This window comes from Ovis aries, chromosome 20 (genome assembly GCF_016772045.2).
Source record: "Ovis aries strain OAR_USU_Benz2616 breed Rambouillet chromosome 20, ARS-UI_Ramb_v3.0, whole genome shotgun sequence".
NCBI lineage: Eukaryota > Metazoa > Chordata > Mammalia > Artiodactyla > Bovidae > Ovis > Ovis aries.
This window is the reverse complement of record NC_056073.1, coordinates 10,710,575-10,733,702: the sequence shown is the minus strand read 5'-3', so window position 1 is coordinate 10,733,702 and position 23,128 is coordinate 10,710,575. Positions and strand designations below refer to the sequence as shown.

The window sequence follows — 23,128 nt, the reverse complement described above, 5'->3', positions numbered from 1 at the left end:
CAGTCGTGTCCAACTCTTCGAGACCCCGGGGGCTACAGGCCACCACGCTCTTCTGCCCATGAAATTCTCCAGGAAGAATACTGGAGTGGGTTGCCATTTCCTTCTCCAGGGGATCTTTCTGACCCAGGGACAGAACAGGGAGGAGCTGAACCAAAAAGACCTGGCCCTGCTAAAGCTCCAGCCTGGTGGGGAAGGCAGTCAGCATCAGGAAAACAGACAAACTCTGTAACGACAGTTTGCCAAAAAAGGCTTTGTGGGACTTCCCTGACTCTGAGCTCTCACTCTGAAGGCCTGAGTTCGATCCCTGGTCAGGGAACTAAGATCCCTCAAACTGCTCTTTGCAGCGGGAGGTGGGGGGTAGGGGGGGGGGGGGGGGGGGGTGAAGGCCTTTGAGGGACACAGAGAATGAGATTCGGAATAGTGGTGGGAGCAGGTGTGGTCAGGGAGGGTTCCTCTGAGTGGCTGAAGCTTATGACTGAGGGGGTCGGGTGGGGGGCAGGGAGATGGCACTGGAGCGAATCTGGGCCATTGGGAGGCATCTGAATTTTGTTCTAAATGCAGTGGAAGTCACTGGAAGCTTGGGAGGGCACGGAGGCTCAGAGAGGGGAGGGGAGACTTCCTGGAGGTGGGGCTGCTGACAGGACTGGTAGAACTGGAGTCAGGAGACTCCTGCAGGGCTCTCACTCCTTCCCCAGGCTTCTGAGCCCTGTGCTTTCTCAGGTGCTTCCTCAGATGAGCCTCGCCTCCCGCATGAGTCAGCTAAAGGCTGTCCAGAAGATTCTGGGTGGGGAGGGGGAGGGCGGCACTCACCGGGCCAGGTGCACCACGGGCTCCAGGATGTTGTGACCCAGCGCAGCACTGCACTCTCCAAAGGAGACCCCCAGCTCCTGCAGCCAGATAGATGGGGGTACAGGTGCCGTGGAGGAGACCCCCGAGAGTCCAGGCGGCAGCCCCCGCCACCGAAAACCCGACCATCAGACAGAGTCCCATCCCGTACATCCCCAAGCCCGCCCCAACAGGCGAGGCAGCCTGTCTCTGTCTCCCGGTCTCCATGGTCCCCAGCCTTGCCTCTCTGCCCACTGTCTCTCCATTTTGGCTGGCCAAGGTGTCAAAGACGCTACCTAGAAACACCCCACAGCCTTCCGAGTGACGGTGGAAAGCCTGTATTCCAATTAGGAGAAATGTCCTTGGGGACATTTTTAAGTTGTTGTCTGTGTCTGCTCAGTCGTGTCTGACTCTTTGTGACCCTGTGGACTGCAGCCCATCAGGCTCCTCTGTCCATGGGATTTTCCAGGCAAGAGTACTGGAAGGGGATGCCATTTCCTACTTCAGGGGATCTTCCTGACCCAGAGATCGAACCTGTGTCTCTTGCCCTCCTGCATTGCACGTGGATTCTTTACCGCTGTGCCACGTGAGAAGCTCTTTAAAGTCATTCGTTGTGTGTGTGTGTGTGTGTGTATATATATATATATATTATGTTTCAATTTCAAAAGTATTGAATTGGAAATATTGGGAAATATAGCATAAAAATGCATAAGTACAGGGCTTCCCTGGCGGCTCAGTGATAAAGAATCTGACTACTAAGGCAGGAGACACAGGTTCCATCCCAGATCTGGGAAGATCCCACATGCCATGCAACTAAGCCTGTGTGCCACAACTATACAGGTTGTGCTCTAGAATCCGGGAGCCACAGTTACTGAGCTCGGGCTCCCTGGAGCACACGGTCTGCAACAAGACAAACCACTGCAATGAGAAGCCAGCCCACTGCAACTGAAGAGTAGCCCCCGCTTGCCGCAACTAGAGAAAGCCCACTCAGCAATGAGGACCCAGCACAGCCAATAATAAGTAAATAAAGTTTTTTAGTGAAAAAGGTAAGCGCAAATTATAAACCACTTTTGTTAGTGTTTCAACATATGTTGAGTTGACCAAAAGTTCTTTAGAAAAGAACAGAATGAACTTTTTGGCCAATCCAATATTTCTGTTCTGTTTTATATGACCCTTTTATTGGGGGTGTGGAGTGTGGGCTAAATATCATTATACTGTTAGGTTAAACTATATGAAATCGCTGCTCTGATAGATGCCAAACAGTCAAATATCAGCAATCTCATATGAGTCAACCTAACCTGTCCCCAGAGACATGGCTATTTTTCTGACTTCACATTATATTGTAATGCATTTCCTCCACAACCTTAAATATTTTTCAGAACAGGATTCTTAACAGCAAATGCTAGCTTTTTGCATGAAGCTCCACAAATTAACCACCAAATGTTGCCAAGTGTTCTCATAAAGAATATTCTCTTACAAACATGTTTAATTATACACAGGATCTCTCACGTTCTTCTCTTAGGAATTATTATTTCTGACTCTTTCCTTAGGATAAATTGCTAGAGAAGGCGTTCCTGTCAAACGAGGTGAGCTAGGACTTTTAAGAGGAAAAAATTCCCACCAACCAGGAGCTACAATGATGACCTCATGGTTAGGAGAAATGAGAGAAGAAATGGGAAGGAAATACGATATGAAAATGTCAAGAGGGGTGGTGTCAGAGGTAGGGTGGGGAGCGAGACTTTTTCCCATCTTAATTATTCTCCAGATTTTCTGGAACGTAGTTCAAGTTCTATTCAAAAATAAATTGTATCCACGCTCCCCTGTCTGGTGGTGGGGCTTTTGATGCAATCTTCTCAGGGAAGAATTTGGGTCTTAAGATAGAATAAATTAGAAGGAATGTTATGTTAATTAGAGACCAGAGATAAAATGAAGATTTGATTGGGACTTTTAAGTGAAGCCTGAAAAGCTTTTTACCCTGAAGGTAATTTTTATGTAGGTCAGGACACTGTGGGGATTTGCTAATGCAACAGTAAGGTTCAATGTCCTGCTCACTGTTACCCTCTCATGTCTGGGTCTTGGGCCCGGGTGGGTGGAAGGCTATTAGTCTCTGACTGAGCAGGGGCAGGAGCCCATTGTTCTCTGTGGCCCTGGCCAGGGTGACCTATTCACTACCCGCCAGGGATGGGTCTGCCCAGTCCAGGCTGGGGGAGGGGCGGATGCCCAGCTGCTCACCTGGGCCAGTTGCTGCCCGGCCTCAGTGGACACTTGCCGATCCTCCTCACAGTCCGTCTTGTTTCCCAAGAGAAGGATGACCACGTCATCAGACTCTGCATCCTGCACAGAGAACATGTTCCCTCAGCCACACGTGTAGGGCACCTGCTGTGAGCCAGGCCCTGGTGGATCTGACCCTGCCCTCCAGGAAAAGCTGACCCTGTGCCACTTCCCCCCTACACACACAGCCCACTTTCTATATCACACCCACTCCATGCTCTTCCCACCTCTGACACATTCCTTTCCATCTGCAGCAAACCTACCCCTCCTCTCAGCCTGCAAACATGTCACCCACTCTCCAAGGCCAACCTCAAAGTCACCTCCCCTAGGAAGCCTTCCTGGATTGCTCCTGCCCAGTCCTGTCGTTTCCTGCCTGTGCTGAACAGCCTAGCATTAGATTACACAGGCTGCCTTGACTCATCTCCTAACTGTTTAATGGAGGATAATAATAATAGCTTCTGTTAATGGAGAGTTTACTATATACCAGGCGCTGTGCTGAAAGCAGTTATAGCTGTTAATCCTCACAACTCCTCTATGAGAAAAGTTGGGCAATTGAATTCAGAGTTTAAGTCACTTGTCCAAGGGTACAGAGTCAGGATGGGGAAGGTGGGATTCAAACCCAGGTCTCATCAGAACCCAGAACCCAGTTTCCCTTAAATATTACTGTATTCTGCTTCCTCTGCATCTCTTCAACTAGACCAGAAACTTCCAGAGAGAAGACAACATGGCTTTCTTCATGTCCGTCTTCTGTGCTAGTACGTACTGTAGAGTTTCAGCATATGAGTTTCATTCATACGTATATCACATACGTATGTGGGGGAAGGAACTAGAGATATATGGACAAAGGAATGATCATCCAGACTGATACTAGACCTGCAGTATCCCCAGGTGTTAAGAATACATCACAGAGCTTCGGTGCATAGCAAAGAAACGGTCACAGGAAGGACACAGGAAGGAGTTTGTTTTGGAGACCATACTATGTGGCTGTGGCTTCTTTGTACTACTGTGCTCCCAGCTCATCCAGCCACATGCCCTCAGCAGATTGTCACCCACATGTCCGCTGTGTCCTTTGTAATCCCGGGACAAAAAAAGGGAGTGGGAAAGACACAAGCTCCCTCTTGACTGCCCACTCACCTGGAGACAGTCCAGCCAGTAGCGTACGTGGACAAAGCTCTCCTGGGAGGTGACGTCGTACATGAGCACCACGCCGTCAGCCTTGCGGAGCAGCTGGCGTGTCACGCTGTGGTACCTGCCCAGAGAGTCCGCGCCAATGATGCCAGGCACCCTGGCCCCAGGCTCCGGCCTCTCTAGGCCTCAGCTGCTACCACGGCTTCTAACTGCTTCCCGGAGAGGGTGTGCGTGTATTTTCCTTCTTCCGGTGTGCTTATTGTTGAATAGGTTAACAGTCCTCATGGCTCAGATTTCAAAAGGTACCAAAGGGCATCTAACGAAAAGTCTCTCTCGGGCGACTCTACCTTCATCCTGCAGCCACGCAGCCCTCCTCCCCAGAGGAAACCAGAGTTACCCATTATTTAAATAGTCTCCCAGGGATATTTCATGCATATACATAAGTGCATATATATAGTCATACACACCCCATACACACACTGTTTAAGCAAATACAATGTAAAGCACTGTACTCACTAATATTTTTACTATGTTCTTTGTTTTCTCCAGATAATAAAATGTCTTAGAGACATTTCCCTATTGGTACATAAAGGTGACTTTCCTGGTGGCTCAGATGGTAAAGAACCTGCCTGCAAGGCCGAAGATCCAGGTTCAGTCCCTGGGTTGGGAAGATCCTCTGGAGGAGGGAATGGCTACCCACTCCAGTATTCTTGCCTGGAGAATTCCATGGACAGAGGAGCCCGGAGGGCTATAGTCCTTGGGGTCACAAAGATACATAAAGAGGATCCTCCATCTTTTCTCCGGCTTCATTATATTCTATTGTGTGAAGAGACTCTAATTTATTTAACTGGCCCACTACTGATGGTGCTGAGGAGGCGTCCAGTGTTTCATAATATAAACACTATTGCTGTGAACAGTCTTGGTCCTTTTGATAATATAGTATGAATTTATCAGTAGAATGAATTTCTAGAAGTAGAACTTCCGGGTCATAGATGATGTCCCTTTTCAGTTTTGATCGCTACCGCTTAACTAGAAAGTCGAAAGCTAATATTTTCAAAGGATAGGTGGAAGGACTTCCCTGGAGGACCAGTGGCTGGGAGTCCAAGCCTCCACTTCACAGGGGGGCGTAGGTTCAATCCCTGGTTGGGGAACTAAGATCCCACATGCCACAAGGCATGGCCAAAAAAAAAAAAAAAAGTGATTGAGTAGCTGTGCCCCGAGGGCCGTGTTGGGACGGCCCTCACAGTTGCCCCGCCAGGCTGAGGGGGCCTCTGGGTACACTCTCCTGTCTCCTGCCCTGGGCCTGGGCTCATCTCTCCATCCCCCACCTCCTGAATCCTCAGCGGGCACAAGCTGGGCTCCACTGCTCTGCAGTCCAGGCTCGGCCACTAATGTCGACAGCGTCCATTACCTCTCCTGGCCAGCTGTGTCCCAGAGCTGCAGTGCAAAGCGCTTGCCATCCACCAGCAGGCTTTTGACTCGAAAATCCACTCCTAGGACACACGGATGAGAATCAAGCCTACTTTCAAGTTACCATCCAGGACTTGGAGCTGACGCCTGCCTGAATATACACCTGCTCCCAGTACCAGCCATGGTTGGGGGAACTTTTGGCAGCCGGGCTTCCCTTCTGCTCTTCAAATGCCATCCACACTTGAGGGTCCACATCCTCCAAGAAGCCTGCTCTGCCTACCCAGCTCCCACTGCACTCCCACCCTGACAGCTGGCTGACATGAGGCACCCTGCCTTGTTTTTACCTCTACAAAAATACCTGTCTTCTCAACTACCTGGCAATGTTTATTCCTCAGGCTACTCAGGAAAATCAGTTTCGTTCATCTATTTTTTTTATAATACTTCTTGTTTCATTCCTAATTATTGCATGCATCTTTAGTCTCTACCCAGACAGCAGGGCAGACAGGCAACCTGGGAGGGTGAAGGGAGTGCTGGCTTCAAGGAGGACCAGGTGGGCTCTGAGTCGTCCACCTTCTGCTGCTCTACTGCCTGTGTGGGTCACTTCACCCCTCTGAGCCTTCCTTTCTCATCTGCAAGGTGGCAATTGAAAAAGACCCATATCACTGGGTGATTGGGAGGATTAAATAACTTACGTTCAAGGTCTGGTCCAATGTCTAGGGGCTGCTTGGGAAGTGGTCATTTTTATTATTTACTATGAACGACTGAACTGAACTGAACTGATGAATTCTCATCTATCTGAACCTCCACCTCCTCAAAATTTCATAGACAAATCCTTCCCTGGGTCATGGTTCCAGACCCCTCCTGTCCCTGGAAATGTGGACGTACTAGCGAAATCCCCGGGAGGTTTGGAATCTTTGGGGAGCAACTTCTGCCAACCCCCAGTTCCCAGGGACACCGAGTGGGATGGGGGTGACAGAGAGGGGCTGTTTCGTCCCTGCTGAGCCCACAATGGGGCTCCGACCAGCTCAGGAAAGAGGCAGCTCCTCACATATCCCTGAGCCGGGAGAGACCTTCCTCAAGGTGACACATGGTGACCCCCCACAAGCTCTTACTTCTGCCCCCGGTGGTGACAAGCCACAGACGCCCCCATCTGTGCTCCCCAGAGGAGACTGGGAGAAGTGGCAGCTGGGAAGTCCTGACCTCAGCAAAAGTCTGTCTGCAGCATCCATTTCTCTTTACTGCCCCCTTTCCTGAAGGTCTAAGGAAGCCCAGGGTCTGCAGAAACTTCTGCGGTTACCCAGTCCCGCCCGCTGTGACGACATCCAGCCTCTGCATAAACATCCGCAGCATGATCTACAGAGCAACCCTCATGATTATTCTTTGCATTTAGTAACTTCCATTACTCCCACTTTCCGCCCTCTTGCCCATCACCCACCCTCAGTCTACCCACGTATCCCCACATGTTACAACTTAAACCATATAAACTGTCAGAACTATAACGTCTTCTGCTTCCCAAGAAATCTGCTGTTTTACATGAACCACCCCAGGGAGCGGGCAGTGCTGAGCGCATAAAAGTGTAGAGCGTCTGGGGTGAGGGCCTGTACTTTGAAGGCAGGTGGCCCCAGGTATGAACTTTGGTGCCCAGATAGGGCCAAAAAGTTTACCAGGACTTCAGTTCTGTTTCCCTCATGTGTAAAATGGGAATAGCTGCAGAGAAACCTAACAAAAATGTGCAGTCAGCTATAATTCGATTGGCTCTGGCTCTGGTCCTCCACCAGCCCTATTCTCCAAGGCAGACAGGTGAGAAAGCAGGGTGGGAAGAGACGAGGGTGATGCTGAGTGGGGAAACTACAACTGAGGAAGCTGGAATCATTCCCAGTGACAGGTAAGCCCGATGGATGGCAATCACCGGGGGCTCCAAACCACAGCTAGGTGTGGGACAGGTTTGGGTATCAGGGCTTTCCTGGTGGCTCAGCTGGTAAAGAATCGGCCTGCAACGCGGGAGACCTGGGTTCGATCCCAGGGTTGGGGAAATCCCCTGGAGAAGGGAACAGCTACCCACTCCAATATTCTGGCTTGGAGGATTCCATGGACTATATAGTTCATGGGGTCGCAAAGAGTTGGACACGACTGAGCCGCTTTCATACACACACTCCTCCCGGCTGACTAGCAGTGCACACAGGCTTGCCTTGTCTTTTTACAATTATACAACCTGTATTTTCTTTATTGAATTTCGTGGAAACTTCTTACCACATGACAATGGGAGAGGCTCACAGGCATGAGAGGGCTGACAATGGGAGAGGCTCACAGGCATGAGAGGGCTGACAATGGGAAAGGCTCACAGGCATGAGAGGGCTGACAATGGGAGAGGCTCACAGGCATGAGAGGGCTCTCGTACGGAATAAGGCAAGTGTGCCAGGTGCACTGTAGGTGGTCAGTAACCAGCAGCTTAGGTCAACAGTCCTCACACTTTTTGAGACCAAGGACCGGTTTCATGGAAGACAATGTTTCCATGGACTAGGGTGGTGGGGGCGGGTGGTGGTTTGGGGGTGATTCAAGCACATTTCATCTATTATACCCTTTATTTCCACTGTTATTACATCAACTCCACCTTAGATCATCAGACATTAGATCCTGGAGGTTGGGGACCCCTGGCTTGTGTGATTAATGATGGTGGCCTTGCAGACCTTGTGACCCTGTTCAACATCGGAACAGACCTCCTGCTGCTGCTGCTGCTAAGTCGCTTCAGTCGTGTCCGACTCTGTGCAACCCCATAGACGGCAGCCCACCAGGCTCCCCTGTCCCTGGGATTCTCCAGCCAAGAACACTGGAGTGGGTTGCCATTGCCTTCTCCGGAACAGACCTCCTATGGGTCCCTGTTCTTGACAACACTGCATTTTTAATTGGCTCCCCAGGTGAGGCTTCTCAGGCAGAGAAAATTTCGAGAAGCTGTCCTGGGTGAGGGGTAAGGGAGTCTCCTAGGTAAAGTTTGAGAACTTTACCCACTGGTCTACCACTGGTGCCCAGTTAGCATGTACCTAGACAGACACAAAGACACAGATCCCTCCATTTTCACCCCAAGCCGAACACTCCCAAGAGCTCTTTTCTATGGCTTTATACGAGTGGCCACATATCCCAATATTCTTAGGGAGAGGATGCTTTGTGCTTTAGGACATTTTATTTGCAAAAGCCACTGGATTAGACATTATCAAAAGTGTACTTATAATAATAACAACCATAAAAATAACTAATACTAACTAAGCACTTAATATGTGCCAGATAGTATTCTAAGACCTTGATATATATTAACTGAACTAATTCTTACAGCCCCTTCAGAGGTCAGCACTACCATTGTCCCCATTATGCTCAGAGGGCTTGAATAATTTGCTCAAGTTCATACCATTAGTAAGTGGCAGAACTGGATTCTGAACTCAGGCACCGGTGTTCCTAACTTACCCTACTCTACAAATACATTCTGTGTAAAATATTCAACTTGCCCAAGGTAGCTTCCTGCCAGAGTCCGGCTGGCTTGCCTAGGGCTGCTCTTGGGCATTCAAGCAGTGGGGTCCCTGAGGTGGCCTGCCTCGGGACCACATGTGTGGAGACTGGCTTGTTTTCACCATCGGCCAGTGCTGCCACCTAAATTGTAGGTGCTTTGTTAACGTGGCACGTTATTAGCTAATCAGATCAATCCAGAGAAAGCAAATTACCTATAATTAGAGATGATTAGTAAAATAGCCAGGTTATGCCGGTATAAAATAACATCTAACACAGGGCCTGTGGCGAGGGCAGAACCTACATCTTGCTCAGGGATGGTTTGCTCTGGGTCTGCTCCAGCTTGCCAGCCCGGTCCCCCGGCTCTCCCCTCCCTCCCCTGCCATCCTCCCCAGGCAGCTCTTACCCACAGTTGCCGTCAGCCCAGTGGCGAAGCTGTTCTGGTGCAGCAGGTGCAGGAAGGAGGTTTTGCCCACGTTCGAGTCTCCCAGGAAGATGACATGGAAGGCGTAATCAGGGTTGGCCAAAGGTTCACTGGCCGAGCGGTCCCCAGGGAACGGGGTCAGCCCCGGACCTCCAGAGTCCATTCTTGAATCTTCAGGCCTGTTCTCTGCCCTTGGCTCCCTGGACTTAGAGGGGGCTTGTTCTCCTTCTGCGTGGGCAGTTGTAGGCCGGGGCCTGGGTTGGGCTTCCAGCTCAGCCCTGGTGGGAAGGGTTTGTGTGGGCTCTGGGGGCTCTGCTCCATCCCCAGGCTGAGCCCCCATTGAGGGAAAGCCCCTTGGGGCTTCTGCTTCAACCTTAGCTTGTGTTCCGTCAGGTGGGTGAGGCGCGGGCTGGGGATCGAGCTGGGGGAGTTCTGAGTGCTCGGGTTTCAGGCCACGAGCCTCGACGGTCAGCTCTGACCTGAACTTCCGCCCTCCCTGGTCCGCTGCTTTCCTTTCCTCAGCCCCGGGCTCCTCTTCCAGGCTCTGGGGGAGGAGAGCGGGCAGCCCAGGGACCCGGCCACGAGCCTCCTGCAGCTCCCCTGAATGGCCCTCTTGTGCATCTGGGCTCCACTTGCCCCACTCTGATCCATCCGTGGGAGCCGGACCCCCAGGCACCAGGCCCTGGGAGGGCTCACCCAGCCCCACCAGGAGGGCTCCGGCTCCCGAGGACCCCAGCCTTGGCTCAGAGCCAGCAGAACGGGGGTCCTGATGGAGGGCCTCTCTCTGCCGGGGCGGCTTGGGTGGGGCCGGCCCAGGGCCAGGGCCCTCATCATCCGGGTGTGAGGTCTGGAACTGTGTGCCGGGCCCAGCTGAGGCCTGGGGAGGGGGCGAGGTCACTTGAGGAGGGGGCGCATCCTCCAAAGGAACAAGCACCTTGAGTGCAGCTGCCACCAGGCTCCCTGACTCCCCAGCTGGGACCCCCGGGAGACTCCAGGGGAAGTGGACCCCAGGGCCAAGCCCTGACTCCTCCTTAGCTTCCGGGCTGGGGGGCCATGCGGTCTGCTCTGGAGGGCTCATGACCGGCCCATCTGGGTTCGCTCCTTTCTCTTCCTCGGTCCCAGAAGGTGCCCCAAGGGGGCTCCTTGGAGAGCCCCCTGGTTCTGAAGAGAGCTCCTGAGCAAACAGAAGAGCATGTGGCTCCGCGAGGGAGATCTGCCTGACCACTCGGGGCGTCGGGGGGCCTGAGGAGGCTTTCGGGGTTGGGGGCGGGCTCCAGGAGAGCTGCAGGGCACTGAGGGGGGTGCTGCCGATGCCGCTGAGGAGCTGGTCCCAGTCATCGTTGTCCCCAAACAGTCCAGGCAGGGGAGCCTCCACGGAGGAGATTGCCTGAGCATCTGGAGCCTTCTCCTCACCTGCTCTGGGGACACTAGGAAGGGTGCAGGAAGCTAGGGTCAGGGAGGGGCAGGTAGCTGTCACACCCATCCTGTCTGCCTCCTTCAGCGGTGGGCACACATCTCACAGCTAGGCCTCCCTTCAGTCTTCCCTTCGGCAGGGCTTCTCACCTGGCACTCACTCCCCGCCCCTCCCCTCATCCAATCCTGCTCATCCTTCAAGGCCCATGTGGAGCCTCACCTCCTCCAGGAAGCCTTCCTACTGTTCCAGCCCATCCCGCTCTGCCAAGGATCCAGCACTGTGCTAGCCTCTATGTGTGTGTGTGTGCCTGAATCCCAGTTGTGTGAGTCATGCGTCATGTGTGTCCAGGCACATGGTTTTCCCTGCTCTGCTCCCTTGTCTGAGAAACAGGCATGACAATCCCAGCCTGGTGGAGTTGTTGTGAGGTTTAAGGAGGGAGTCTGTGTGTGGCTTCCCTGGTGGCTCAGATAGTCTGCAATGTGGGAGACCCTGGTTTGATCCCTGAGTTGGGAAATCCCCTGGAGAAGGAAATGGCTACCCACTCCAAGTATTCTTGCCCAGAGAATCCCATGGACAGAGGCGCCTAACAGGCTACAGTCCATGGGGTCGCAGAGAAAGTCAGACAGGACTGAGCAACTAACATTCACTTTTCACTTGCACCGTGAGCTCTGAAGGCTGGGCAGAGTCTCTGAGAACTCAAAGACTTTCTCCCCTCTTGCAGGAAGCCCTCTGTCTGCAGCCCAGCCCGGGGGTGGCAGCTACTTGCCTGGGTTCCTCCTCCATCTGCCAGGACACGCGGCCCCTGGCGGCATCCAGGTGTCCCCGGGTCACCTGCAGCTGCCCCCGAACCTCTTCCAGCCGCCCAGCCAGGTCTTGCTCAGCCTCCCGAAGCTGCCGGTTCTCTGAGCTGGCCTCCTGGTGTGTGCTGCTGAGACGGTGGAGCTGGGCCTCCAGCTGCAGGAGGTGGCGGGTGAGGGGAAGAGAAGCCCAGTTGCCCTTCAGGGGGACTAAACAGCCTCCCAGGACCATGTTGGGGCACAGACTCCAGGCTCCTGGAGACCCAGCTTAAAACATCGGATTGGGTGTTACCCCCTCATTGGCCTAATTAGCTCCGTTACCTCCCACCCGGGAGAGACACTGGAATTGGCGGGGTGGGGGAGGGAGGAGGAACTGCGTGAGAAGCCCAGGCCGCCAGCAGCGCCAGGGGCCACCCCCTCCTCTGCTCAGTACTCTGCGCTGGCTGCTCACCTCTGAGCCCATGTGGTCGCTAAGGAGCTCCTGGTCTAAGACCGGGAGATGGAGAGCTGCTTGACCGTGCCGAATGGAAGGCAAGGTCCCCACGACAGCCCCCAGGACCTGCAGTCTGCCCCCACCCCACCCCCATTACATCTCTGACCACCTCTCTCACTACCCTGCTCCCTGCCCGCTCAGGCTGTTCCAGCCCCCAGGCCCCTTTACTGGTCCTTGAACATTCACAGCGCGTCACGCCCACCTCAGGGCCTTTGCTCTCATTGTGCCTTCTGCCTGGACTGCTCTTCCCTCAGATACTACAGGGCCCACTCCTCACCTCCTCAGGCCTTTACTCCAAAGTCATCATCTTAAATGAGGCTTCCTTGACCCCTCCTCTCAAAACCCTCCTATCCTCCTGTCCTGCGTTACTTATTCTCCTTGGCACTTTCACTATCTAATAGTGAAAGTTATAGACTTGCTTATTTAGTTTATCATCTATTTCCCCAACTAGACAATAACCCCACCGGCAGGAGATATGTGTCTGTTATGTTCCCCGGAAGCTAGCACGGTGCCTGGCACATAGCGGATGCACCATAAATAGTGGTTGGATGGAGGAATGAATGGCCTTGCTGGAAGAGGCTTCACATCCACAGGGGACAGGACAGAATGGTCCTGTGTGAAAAGTCCAACCTCCTCTATCACCAAAAGGGGCCTGCCTCAGGCTCCAAGGCTCCAAGCCTACAAGAGCTTCCCTGGTGGCTCAGCTGGTAAAGAATCCTGCAATGCAGGAGACCTGGGGTTCGATCCCTGGGTTAGGAAGGTTCTCTGGAGAAGGGAAAGGCTACATGGCAGCCTTCTAAGGCAAAAGTTCTGATCTCCATTTCTCTGATGAGGAAACCAAGGCTCAGAGAGGTTAAAATCCTGCCCAAGGTCACTCAGCTGACAGCAGAGATGAGAGTTGAGCCCCACCTATCACCAAGCCTCTCCAGTGTTGAGACTTCATGTTTGCCTGGTGCTTTCTGGCTTCAAAGGGCTTTCCCATTTATTACCTCTTTTGATACAACTGGCCGGGGAGCTGCAGTAGATGTGGTCATTCTCATTTTACAGATGGAGAACCTAAGGCCAAGACAAGCAAAGCTCTTTCCTGAGATTCATGGGGCTTTTAATTGAAACAGCAGGAAATTGAGCCTGGACCTTCTGATTCACGTCCCAGGGCTGCCACTGCCCTTACCTGGCCTCGTCTCAGAAAAAGGGCCAGAGACATCGCTTTCCTAGGGGAGCCATCTCTGATACAGGAGCCCAGCAGCCCAGCGAACTCCTTGGAGGTGGGTATCAGGGTCTGCGAATCCTCAGAAACTGGGCTTCCAGGGGAGCCCTAGTCACTCACCTCCTTCTGGCCCTCGGTCAGCTGCTGCACCTCGCGTTCCTTGGCCTCCAGCACCTCCTGCATCTGGGAGCTGAGGGCCAGGTCCCGGGAGTCGCTCTGGGGAGCAGAGAGATCTCAGCTCCCCCTGTGTGGCCGAGTCCAAGACTCAGCCGGCCTGGGTCGGCCCTCCCCATGTGCCACCTCCATTCAGGCCTGGGGCGCCCGGTCCAGGATGTGTCCACAAGGAGGGGGGGTCTCAGGACAACTTCCCTGGCCCAGGCAACAAGGAGACAGAGCCCCAGAGAGTGGGAGGAGTGGCCCCAGGGGACCCCCGAGAGCTGGCAGCTGTGAGCACTCCCCACCCCGTCTGTCTGAGCAAACTGTCTCTCCAACACTGGGGGAGATGAGACGATCTGCTCGCAGCGGCCTCCCGCTGCCCCACGCTGAGCCCCTGGGCTCCCTGCGAGAGCAGCAGAGGGGTCCCGGGCTGGGGGAGAGGCCGGCTGGGGCTGGGGGCTCACCTCGGCCTGCAGCTGCTGCTTCTCCCGCTGTATCTGCTGCTCCATCTCCTCGTAGAGCTGCTGGACCTCGAGGTGATGGTCAGTGTCCCTCCTGGAAGGGGTGGGGGGTGGCCAAGCAGCACCCTGCCACCCTGCTGCTGGCAGGGGCGGTCTGGGCCCGCATTTAGTGAGCTGACCTTACTGCTCAGCTCACTCTGCCAGCGGTCACTGACCCCTGTCACCCTGGGAACTGTCATCCCAGTAACAGCTCCTGACCTTGACAGAGGCCCTTGATATGAATCATCTGAGCCCATCCTGCTGACTCCTGTTGACCATCATTGGGATGTTGGTTCCTATCTCACAGTCCCCAATCACCCCATCACTCTGTCCCCACTTCCTGCTGTCACCATCCTCCTATGCACCCCCACCCCCAAACACAGACTCCCTGCCAGGACTGAGCCCATGCCAACCCCAGGATCACCACACACATGGCAATCTACGTGAGCGGTGCCCTGGAGTTAGGTACCCCAGTGGCCCTGCACCAGGACACACTGGCCCATCCCCTCTTTGGCTGAAGGCCTCACTCTGTCCATCCCAATAGATTCCCTTAGTTACCCCTTCTTCTAGCTCAGCTCTGCCCATCCAGCAGAAAATTCACTTAAGATTCAACTAAGGGATTTTCCTGGTGGTCCAGTGGTTAAGACTCTGTGTTTCCACTGCATGGGGTGCGGGTTCAATCCCTGGTCGGGGAACTAAGATTCCACATGCTGCCATTAGCACAGACAAAAATAAAAAAGATTCAACTAATGTAAAGGGCATCCACTGTGTATCAACCCGGCTCCAACTCACTTCCTCAGAGTCAGCTCCAGAACCTCCTTGTCGGCCTGTGCCTCCTGTAGGCGACTGTTCATCTTGGCCAGAAAGCCCTCTAGGTTGCCTGCCAGCTGGGGCTCCTCCTGCCGCAGCTTTCTCCATAGCTGCCAGATTTCCGCCTGCCTGGGAGGGGAGGACAGCCAGAGATCACCCTTGAGTGGGACCAGGAGGCAGAGGGAAGCCCACTCCTAGGTTCTAATGGCCACACTCCAAGAGACGGTGGCAGCTGGATCACAAAAATCTCCTTACACTCTGCCAGGTGCAGCTCCAGTGCCACCTCCTCCAGGAACCTCTCCCATTTGTGCGTTTATCCCTTCGTGGATCCCCATATCCCACTGTCTCTCTACGGTTTGGTGATTCATTGTGGGGCGGGGGATCTGGGCGTCTGATGGCCCAGAGCTTCCATCTGCCTTCTCTCTTCTCCCATTCTGTGGCTGCGTGACCTTTAGCAAGTCCCACGACTTCTCTGAGCTTATTTGTAACAGGGCCACAGGAGAATGAGGCGCACCCAGTGGAGAGCACCAGCCTGGGGTCTGGCACTGAGCTGGCATTCAATAAATGCTGCTTTCACACGGATTTAATTAAGTCGTGAAGACAGATGCCTGAGGGCTGAGCACAGGCCAAGCTGCCAAGTAGGTAAATCACTTTCCACCACAGCTGCCCTGCCAGCCTGTACCCCAGTCCCACCCTGCCTGCCCACAGCACCTGCCCCACCCTCTGAGAGCTTGTCCTCACAGAGCCCTGTGGGGCAGGGGAATCTGGGAAAACCTGGGCAGATGGGCGAGGGTGATTCCCTTGCTAGTTCTAACAGAGCCAGTGGGACCTGGGGGGGTGTGCGATGGGTATTTTTAGGCAGGGTCCCTTTCTCTAAGCATGAGTGAGCCCCAAAAATCCCAGAACCCAAGACCGTCTCCAAGCCCTCCTGTCTCCAAGCCTGCCCAACTCAGAGCATCACCACACCTGAAATCACTCCACTGGGGGACTCTCTTTTTAGGGAAAAGGCACCCTTGGGAGGTTTGTATTTTTGCAAATGTGGGTCCTGGAACTTCCCAGGAAGTCCAATGGTTAAGACTGCACTTCCAATGCAGGGGGCACAGGTTCAATCACCAGGGAGATAAGATCCCATATGCCACGCAAAGGGGCCAAAAGAAAGAAAGAAAAAAGATCGTGGGTCCCTTTAGGGAGCTGATAATTCAACTTGCCAATCTTTCTGGGGAGTGACCTTATAGGGCAGGACAGGGAGGGAGGGCTCGAGTGGGATGGACTCAGTGGGTAGGCTTTCTCCACTCGGGGCTTTGTTTAATCCCACACCAGTTCTTCTGCTCACCCTGCAGCCAGGGAAATGCAGGTAAGGGGTTAGGCTGCTTGCCTGCAGTCGCACAGCCAACAAGTGGCCAAACCGGGATATCTGCCCAACACCACCTGGTAGCTCCCATTTGATCCTGCGTCTGGGCCAGTGCTCGTCCCCTCTGACAGGCGGTGCCTCCTCCCCGCACCCCCAACCCTGCTGGCCTTACTCAGGAAGTGAGTTGCTGGCTCCTAGTTGCTCCATGAAGGCAAAGAATGCCTCCTTCTCCTCACTGTTGGCCTCCTCCACCACCGGGAAGCTGGTGGCTACAGATCCTCGCTTGGAGAGCAGTGGCCTCTTTCTATGGAGCCTGTGGGTGCTCGAGCTGGAGCCAAAGATGCTCTCTATGGAACAAAGAGGGCCAGAAAGGAGCAGGGTGGGGTTGGGCTCCATCACTTGACTTCCCACCTTGCCCTGCTCCAGCCCTTGGGGAAATGGTTTTATCTGTGCCAGTCACATTTATACAGGGCCAGGGTCATACACTCCTCACGTCAACCTTGGGAGTCTACTCAAGGCAGACCCTGTGCCCATTCCACACATGAGCATCTGAGGCCCAGAGAGGCAAGAGACTTGCTAGAAGTCACACAGCAGCTCCACTGTGGCCAACACATTCTTTTCACTAGGTCAAAGGATAATCATTGAGCGTCTATTATGTGCTGGGGACAAAACTGGCTGAAATCTCTGCCTTGGTGGAGCCGACATTCTATGAATACGGAAAACGACACATTTAATAAATAAATAAAATTTCCAAGTGAGCTAAAGGAAGGAACAGGGTAATTTCCTTTGAGAGACTAGAGAGGGTCTACTTTAGAGAGGGTGGTCAGGAGGGTCCTGAGGAAGTGACATTGGAACTGAGATATGACTAAAAGGAAGGAGCCAGTGATGCGGTTTTCTCAGGAAGCATATTCCAGGTTGCAAGAACAGCACATGCAAAGGCCCTGAGGTAGGAGCTAGATCGGCAGGCTGGAGGAGATGAGTGGTACTGAGTGAGCCTAAGAGGCTGGAAGGGTCTCAGTAGCGCTGGCCTGCAGGCCCTGGGAAGGGAGTTGAATTTTGTTTTGTAGGCATTGGGAAGTCTTCCAGATAGTGGACACAGCTGGACACAGATGTGAAGATGGCCCCTTGGGGCCACATGGACAGCACGCCTGATTCCAGGCCCTAATTTCCCCTCCCTGGTCCCAGCTTCTCAATCACCAGAGCCAGAGGAACCATCTCTTGGGAGGGCCCAACCTGTAAATGCAGATTCCTGACTCCCCTTTCCGTTGTCTCCCAAACTCTTGGAGACTCAGCAGACCCAAGAACTAGGGGTGGCTTTGGCTACATTAAAGGCTGACAATCCTTTTCAGGGTCTCTACAAGGACACCACTCCTTCCATTCCCTGGACCAAAGGTCTTCCCCATAGAGCTCAGCTGGAATATTGTGTATTTCCAGCTTTGATGTCTCTAGGTCCTTCTAGGTCTGTCTTAAGAAGACAGTGTTGGAGTTGCCCTGCCCAGTGGGGTTAAGGGCGTGGGGAGCCTCCACCCACTAAATATCACCCTCTGCTGCTCCCTGGGGCCTCATATTCCTTTGACCAAAGCCAGAATGGGACCTTCCTCAGGAAGAAACAAGGCCTGTGGTCTCAAGAACAGGGGGTGTCTAACCTCCTGCTCAAGAGAAAGCTTTTACCGGGGAGAAGACAAGGGAGGTATCAGAAAGGAATCCTGGAGGCCTCTCTGGAGAAGGGGAATGCTCAGGGGATACCCTGCCCGCCCCTAGTAATGATTTGCTCTTATTGTTAGAAAGGAAGTAAGGTCTCCTGGGCCAGAGTCTTAAGTCAGCTCTGCCTCGAACCAACTGGCTTCCCACTCAGGCTCAGCATTCTCATCTCTACGGTCATTCATATGTCATCCACACCCAGAACTGCCCTCAGGGGTGTTGTGAAGGTCCTGTGATGGGTCACTGCGGCCTTTCCTGTCTGCTCAGCCTCATCTCGTGCTCGGCACACCCCCGGCAGGCCCTCCCAAGACAGACATACTGAGCCCGGAGCTGAACTCTTCAAGGGAGAGGCGTCCCTTCCGCTCCACATCCACCCAGTCAAAAATCATCTCCAGCTCATCCGCGCTGCTCAGGAAGCTGAACTTGGCTGCCTGCAAGGATAGAGGTAAGTTGGGTGATGTTCCTACCAGGGAAGGCTCTCGGCCACTCTCAGAAAAGGAGAGGTGTTTATCTTCAGCCACCCCCACCTCCCCTCTCCCCATTTTCAGAGTCCAACCCTCAACCTGACCTCAAGACCAGTCCTTGAGTCTCTCGGACCCAAGCAGAGCCTTGAACTTCATCCTCAGTTTCTCTCTTCCTCCATCCAGCATCAAAACCCACCTCTTCTGAGTCTCATCTTTCTAGGACTGTAATAAAGGACAGTAGCCAGCCCTGTCCACGTGTTTATCACTATTTGAAAATTACCTAACATGGGAAAATAAGTCCCCAAAGTGGACAGCACACCCTTTTGGTATTCTACAGGGGCAAGGCCACCCAAGCATCTTCTAGATTCTGTGAATGCACTTTGTCTCATGGTACTGATTAGAGATCCCAGACTAAATGAAGTCACGTGTTAACTTGTAGATTCTGTTCAAGAGAGGTGTAAATAACTTTTGCCTGACGGAACAAGACAGTCCCAAAGATTTATGACCTGTTGTACATTAACCAGCTTTAAGCAATCTACCTCAACAACCTGATTGTAACATTTCTCTGTTAAGTTATCCCACTTTTCAAATGCTCTTTCAACCATTCAGAACATCTCCCATTAATAAGTGAGTTAAATAAAATCTCTGGTATAGATTCATTTTATTTTTGTCTAAGGGTCATGATTTTATCTTCTTGGAAATCCTGCTTTAGCGGTTTTGGAGGTTCCATGGAGATGCCCCAGTGGACTCGGCTGTCAGAACCCAGTAAACTGTGTTGCTGGAAAAGAGCCCTAAATGGGCTCTGGGAACACAGGCATTTCTTTTACATATATATTATTTATTTATTTATTTATTTATTTATTGACCTATTTGTTTGGCTGTGCTGGGTCTTTGCTGTGGCATGTGGGATCTAGTTCCCTGACCAGGAATGGAACCCAGGCCCCCTGCACTGAGAATAGGGAATCTCAACCCCTGGACCATCAGGGGCGTCCAGGACAGTTCTTTCCTTGGCTCTTGAAGGGAATCCCACGTGTGATAGAACTTTGTTTGCTGATTCTGTTTCTCCAGTTTTTATGTTTTTGATTTTACAGATTTTCTGCTTTTGGTTTTAGCGGTAGCCACGATGGGGCACTCTGTCTTACGGACTGACCATTTGGAGATCTCCATGGGATACATGATGGAGACCTAGTGTCTGTTGGTTGAGACACAGTGGAAAATCTGGTTTGCTAATCTTTTGTTGTTGGTGGTGGTGTGTTTGTTTTTCTGTGAATGACCTCAAATCGGTTAAGAATTTTGTGCCCACTGGGGAGGAGAATAGCTCTTTGAAATCTGAACTGGAGTTTTGGTGTTTCTGTGTTTACTTTTGAACTGTGGTTGGAGTTGTAGAAAAGAAGCCAGACTGTCTGTAATTCAGAAAGGCCCTTAACTCTCATTGTGAATGTGAGCATTTTTCTATACCTGGGTATTAGTGACTTAGAGTACTGCGTCCCTTACAGGGGCTCTGGGTGGATTGGTTTGTAGAGACAAATAAGTGCCTACATAAATCTAATGGTCCCCAAAGTCACAGAAAATAAAGAAACCAAACTTCTAAGGCTTTAAATGTGCTGGACTTTAAAAAAAATTCCTCTTATGAGAACTAGCTGACTCAGAAAACTTCTAAGGAGTCAGGTTCAGATAATTAAGATGAATCTTTGATCAATTAGATTGGTTTAATAATTTTTGTTTACAAAAGATAAATAATAGCAATCTGTGTGTCCCACAACTTATATTAATATAATACAAGGATACATTCTATGGCAAATTTTATATCATGTATATTCTGTCACAATTTTTTAAAGTTGTGCAAGGCATATGTATGACTGTAGAAAGTTGTGTTATGTGTATTTGTGAGCTTTGCTGTTTACTAAAATGCTGTCCAAGACAGTTCTCAGTTTTTTACCCATCAATTTTTTTCTGGGAAATAGAAGCCGATTACTTTGTTAAAAGTTATAATCACTACAATGTTTTACTTGATATTAGAAACAGGAGTGGCAGAAAATTAACTGTGTCTGCAAGGAAAATGGGATGTGTTTTTGTTCTCCAGGAAATACAGGAAGTGGTTTTGTTTTAAAGCATCTGGCAAAATCTGAATGGATATAGGAGACTGTAGAGTGTTTGTTGAACAGGAATCTTATTTGTCTTGATTTTCTAATACCTGAGTCTGAAAATAGGCTATAAAGTTTATGTTCACATTTTGACAAATTTGGCTCAGTTTTGATGGGTTTATAAATAAAGAAATAAAACTTGTGAACCTTTGACTGCCGCATGTTATATTCATGCAAAACTAGAATTTGGCTCTCTCTCTATTAAATGACAAACTGGTCTTAGAGCTCCAGGCAAGGGTTAAAAGAGGGTTACTATTAGTCATCTGTGTAAGTTGCCCAGATAACTGTCTCATGTCTCAGCAGAATAATTTTCTCTGCTTTGTTTTGGCTCACTTGTGTTCTAATTTTCATAAAACAGAAAGCAAAGCCACTTCCCATATAAAAGAGCTAAATAACCTTGCAATAGTATTGCCTTCTTATAGAGTTGGACTTCCCTGGTGGCTCAGCAGTAAAGAATCCTCCTGCAATGTAGGAGATGCCCTGCAGAAAGATACGGCAACCCACTCCAGTATTCTTGGCTGTGAAATCCCATGGACAGAGGCATCTGGCGGGCTACAGTCCAGGGAGGTCACAAAGAATCAGACACAACTTAGAGACTAATCAGCAAAAGTGTTGTCTTCTTCTATGTTTATTTCAAAATACTTTATTTTATTGTCCCTAATTAAATAGGAAACCAAGCACTATTTCTCAGGATCCCATGATTGTATCTTAATCTAGTGCCCTACCTTCTCTGATATCTCTTTGGGTTTGCCTTCCCAACATCAGATTCTAAATTTAGAAGAAAAAATAAAAATGTCAAGATATCATTCTCTTTATTTGTTAAATACCTCATCACTACTATAAGAGCATCATGGGAAGAACTGTCAGATCAGAAGAGATATCCACCCTTTCCTAGGCTAAGTTTACATAGGTAAAAAGCGTTTATATAAATATTTCATAAATTGCATGCTTTAGGGAAAGGCCCTAGAGACTTCTCAATGTCTTTGCTATGCAAACTATGTTCTTTAGGGAAAATGCTGATCAAACTTCATGAAATAGTTATATACTGTATCCCAACAGAACATTTTACTCTCTTCCATTCTGACACTATTAGGTTACTGTAAAAAGGTAGCGGGAGCTCAATGTGGTGCTCTGTGAGGACCTAGAGGGGTGGAATGGTGGGGTGGGAGGGAAGCTCAAGAGGGAGGGGATATAGGTATACACTGACTAATTCACGATGTTGTACGGCAATAACTAATATAACATGGTAAAGCAACTCTACGCCAATAAAAAATGCAAAAAAAAAAAAACAAGCCACAGGCTTTGAGTCTCATTACTAAACACATTTCTTCTTTCCTACCCTTTCCAACCTACCCTGAAGGCTTGGTTACGAACCAGCTCAGTTTGTGTCTTCCACAAAGTGCAGCGTCAAAGCCGTGTGGAAAAGGACTGTACCAGGTTCTATTAACTATTGCTGCTTCGCGTGGGTACAGGGTTCTAAGCTGACAGTGGCCAACCTTCAGACTGAACCAGTGGATTACAGTTGCTAGAACTCTTTTCAGTCCAGAAGCAGCCAGCTTACCCAAGATCCAGTAGCTCAAGAGCTAATCACATGGAGCTAAATCAATGGTTGAAGAAAACTGGCTTATGGCTATTTGCTGGGAATACAGTTGGTACGGTTATTTGCTGGGAATACAGTTGGTACGGTTATTTGCTGGGAACACAGTTGGTGTGGTTATTTGCTGGGAATATAGTTGGTGTGGTTATTACTATCGTCTTGTTTATTTGGCTGGATTGGGTCTCAGTTACGGCACTTGGGTTCTCAAGCTATGGTGCACAGGCTCAGTAGTTGCGGCACTCTGGTTTAGTTGCCATTCGGCATGTAGGATCTAATGCCCCAACCAGGGATCGAACCTGCATCCCCTGCATTGCAAGGTGGATTCTTAACCACTGGACCACCGAGGAAATGCCAGTACTATTTTTTTATTGTTTCACTTTTATGGATATTGTGAGGAAGTCCTCTCTCTGGATTCTTGAGCTACCTCTAATTTTCAGTTTAAGAGAGTATGCTTTTGCAAACTGAAACCTGGGCTTCCCTGGTGACTTAGATGGTAAAGAATCTGCCTGCAATGCTTGAGACCTGGGTTCGATTCCTGGGTCAAGAAGATCCCCTGGAGAAGGGAATGACTACCCACTGGAGTATTCTTGCCTGGAGAATCCCCATGGACAGAGGAGCCTGATGGGCCATAGTCCATGGGGTCACAAAGAGTCAGACATGAGTGAGCGACTAACGCTTTCACTTCACTTTCAAACTGAAATTTAATATTTTAAGTGGTATTTGAGTCTCACTGATCCCTTCCTGACTCAGAAACCAATACTTCTCCTGAATCTCCTTCCTTTCTCTGGCAATATAGTTATTTACACAGGTTCAATAAGAATCTGTCCTCCTTTTTACTGGGATACAGTTGGATAGATCAACTGTTTAACCAGATTTTAATTTAAAGGATGATTCTCATTTAATCAGGTGTTACAGGTCCACTGTAAGGAGCACCCATGGAC

General features: G+C 50.9%; 1 protein-coding gene across 1 annotated transcript in view; it reads right to left on the bottom strand.

Annotated features, from left to right (window-relative positions):
- Positions 1-23,128, bottom strand: part of RAB44 (RAB44, member RAS oncogene family) — a 37,736-nt gene that overhangs the window by 2,504 nt on the left and 12,104 nt on the right. Inside the window, exons 3-13 of the mRNA XM_027958956.3 lie at positions 18,302-18,413; positions 16,454-16,628; positions 14,913-15,059; positions 14,085-14,175; positions 13,585-13,680; positions 11,734-11,921; positions 9,536-10,980; positions 5,636-5,717; positions 4,231-4,345; positions 3,058-3,159; positions 811-887 (exon numbers count right to left, since the gene is read on the bottom strand). Coding sequence (XP_027814757.2) covers positions 811-887; positions 3,058-3,159; positions 4,231-4,345; positions 5,636-5,717; positions 9,536-10,980; positions 11,734-11,921; positions 13,585-13,680; positions 14,085-14,175; positions 14,913-15,059; positions 16,454-16,628; positions 18,302-18,413 — 2,630 coding nt within the window. The remainder of the gene's footprint in view (positions 1-810; positions 888-3,057; positions 3,160-4,230; positions 4,346-5,635; positions 5,718-9,535; positions 10,981-11,733; positions 11,922-13,584; positions 13,681-14,084; positions 14,176-14,912; positions 15,060-16,453; positions 16,629-18,301; positions 18,414-23,128) is intronic.